Below are 3070 nucleotides of genomic sequence, written 5' to 3'. Positions count from 1 at the left end.
CGGCGCTCGCGGGAGCGGCCAGGGAGGGGAGGGGAGGGGAGGGGCTTGCTCCCTATTGCACTATGGTAATATAAGAAGAATCACATTGAAAAGGATCCTTCATGTGCTTACTGCATAGTATCTGCTTGCCACTAGCCAGGTGATCTGAGGCTGTCCTTTTCAGTTGTGATGTCAACGTCTGCTTTCATTTCAATCGAAAATAGAACCAGGGTAAACTCCTGCTGTTTTCTAAAAATAAAAATTCAGAAATCACAACACATGATATCTCACTTCTAGAAAAACAATGCTTCACACTCCAGATGCTTCAGCGGTAACGGCAAGATTGCTTGAGCTTCTGAGTAGCAACGGCCTCAGAGCCTTGACGACAATGCTCATTTTTGGCCGGAGCTCCTTTGTGTAGTGTATGCACAGCGCCGCGATTGTAGCCATCTGCTTCCCAGAGTTACGTCAATAATCACCAAGGCAATTGCATTTTTTTAGCATAGTACGGTGAGGTTAGAATCGCAGTAACATTTTCAACAGTTCCAACAAAAAGACTTTGCATGGTTACTTTTCTTGGACCGGTTCAACACGAGAGATTTGACGGAATGGAAAGACCACCAGTGCCTTGATTCCAGGCCGAATAGTATTATTTGCTCTTAGAACGATACTGAAACAAGGGATCATCTCTTTTTGGATTGTTTTTACCTCTTTTTGATACTGTCTATGCTCATCAGAATTTACCCAACTCTAGCCCCGCTATAGCGGTTTGAGCAGAGTACCGCTAAATGACCAGCTATAGGATTCGTGTACAATTGTCTTATAAAGTCATGCAATAGATGGCCTAGTTTTGGGGAGATTTGCGTCTTGGTCTTATGGCATATTTGCAAGGAGAAAAATGGCTTCATTTTTCAGTAGTGGGCTTCTTCCTTTCCCAGCTGGAAAGTGTTTTTCAAGAGAGATCCACATTTAATGCATCAGCCACAGAGTTAACCTTTTGATAAATGAAACCAGCCTTGTTAGCTTGGTTAAACACACTACTCTGATCTTGTTTTGTGGTTTTGGCGGCTGCTCGCCCCCTGACTTTTTTGTCTTTTCTTCTTTGTAATCATCATGTAACTGCTCATGTTTCTTATGTAAAGGCAGAGTAGTGGCTGCACCCAAGTTTGGTGCACCCACGCAATGAACGGTAAAAATAGAAAGAGTTCAAAATAATCTGAAACTTCGTGGCACTGATTATGAGCAGATGTTCTAGAACCTTGCAAAGTTTGGTCACCAAATAACATCGAATGATCTCCATATGAAATGAAATACAAACTCTTGCTCTGCACCCATGTTTCAAATTTTATATTTGAGCACAAACTTTGGCTTTTTTTGTACAGAGCTCCTCGGGTGTCATTTGGCTAAAGAAATTTGCAAGCACCTAAAACATTTGCTCGTAGTCGGATCTGCAAAGTTTCAGATTTTTTTTTTGATTTGTTTTGCTAAGTTTTCAATCATAGGTGTAGCAGGGGTGCAATGTTCGTGGGTGTGGAACAGCCACACTCCTTATGTAAATTAAACTGCCCCAGCGTCTTATATTTAGGAATGGGAGGTAGTAAAATTTAACCGTATGAGCTTCTCCTACTGTTTTGAGTTAGAAAAAATACAGATTTAACAATATACCTTGGCGACAGCCTTGGGTGGGTAATCTCCTCCAAGCCTTGGATCCACGCATTGATGCACCTTGCATTCATCAAGTCTTCGTGCAGCCTGCATGTCTATGTCCTTTGAGTTTTGCTATTGCATCTTCTGAACAAAATTATTTAAGTGAGTGTAATGCATACCTACCCATGTCACGAGGTATTGTTGGCCACGGGGTAGTGTAGGATCAACTGCCTTTCGACCAGTTAAAAGTTCCAGTAGCACAACCCCGAAGCTGTAGACATCGCTCTCTGTGGAAAATTGTGCGTATCCTTCTGTTGCACATCTGACAGAACCAAATACTAGATAAGTAGAAGAGTACTGATTTTTCCAAACCTTATGGAAGAATGTGACAGCAGTGAAACGTTTTCTTGCAAGAAAAAAATATGTTGCATACTCAGGTGCATCATAAGAGGATCCGAGAATTCCACCGGGACTATCCAAAAGAAGATTGTTTCTGTAACCAGGGGCCTCTATGGAGGAAACACCAGGGTAACCAATCTTTGCAACGTCATCGTCAAACAGAAATATGTTGCTGGACCTGATGCCAGTGAGGATAACGCAAGGTTGTGCCTTCTCGTGGAGGAACTCAAGCCCAGTAGCAGCACTCAGGGCAATCTTCACACGTTGTGCCCATGATAAAACCCGTCCTGGTTTGCCTCCCATAACATTCTCTTTACCTGTGATCATGAACCACAAGAATATCAGCTTATTTGTGGGAGAAGCTACTTTTTAATCCAATATGCATAGCAGTTGATCAATTTGATGACACGTGTTACATTATGATAGCAGTGATCAGTTAGATGATGCTGAGGTATAAATGTATAGCCCACTTTTCACCATCAGCTTGAGTTTTTGGGTGAACTAGCTGATGTGTGCAGTTCTACATGTTATCGGAGCCAAAAGGTCTTGAGTTCAAGACTCAACTGGCGTAATTTAAAATAAAAAATTGCAGCCCACTTTCGGTCCATGTTTAGGCCTCCCCAGAGAGGATCCAAACAGATGTGGCACAAATGTGAACATTATTAACACAGCAAAGTGTCTCTCACCCCAAGTTTGAAAAAAGGGCCCACCTCTTAAAAGCTACTCCCTCTGTCTTACACTTATATTTTGGGACAGAGGGAGTATCTATCTATGCTTTCCAACTCATCATCTCCAACTAACATGGATATCTTACTGTTTGGAGAGACCAAGTGCTAACCAAAGGTGGACGTTTCATCCTTCTTTTGGTTGTTTTAGATTTGCCCGACACTTTACTGCATGCCCACTTTTGGCCTTCCTATGTGTTGCGACCAGGGATGGAGCTGTCATGTGAAAATACAAATCCTTCACTAACTTAGTACTAATCATGGTTGATTTATAAAAGATGGCCCCACTGCCATGGATATGGCCCCATCAAGCATTTTTT

The 3070-nt window shown here is 42.2% G+C and overlaps 1 protein-coding gene across 1 annotated transcript; it reads right to left on the bottom strand.

The window, feature by feature from the left end:
- Positions 1-166: 166 nt before the first annotated feature.
- Positions 167-2342, bottom strand: LOC123176930 (pto-interacting protein 1; the record flags this gene model as incomplete). Its single annotated transcript, XM_044590933.1, is given in 4 exon segments — positions 167-429; positions 1645-1739; positions 1806-1948; positions 2060-2342. Coding segments are annotated over 4 exon segments (648 nt in total). The 3' UTR covers positions 167-288.
- Between the last annotated feature and the right edge of the window lie 728 nt (positions 2343-3070).

This window comes from Triticum aestivum, unplaced genomic scaffold (assembly GCF_018294505.1).
Source record: "Triticum aestivum cultivar Chinese Spring unplaced genomic scaffold, IWGSC CS RefSeq v2.1 scaffold244734, whole genome shotgun sequence".
NCBI classification, from domain to species: Eukaryota; Viridiplantae; Streptophyta; class Magnoliopsida; order Poales; family Poaceae; genus Triticum; species Triticum aestivum.
The sequence above is the reverse complement of the archived record's forward strand: the minus strand, read 5'-3'. Positions and strand labels throughout refer to the sequence as shown.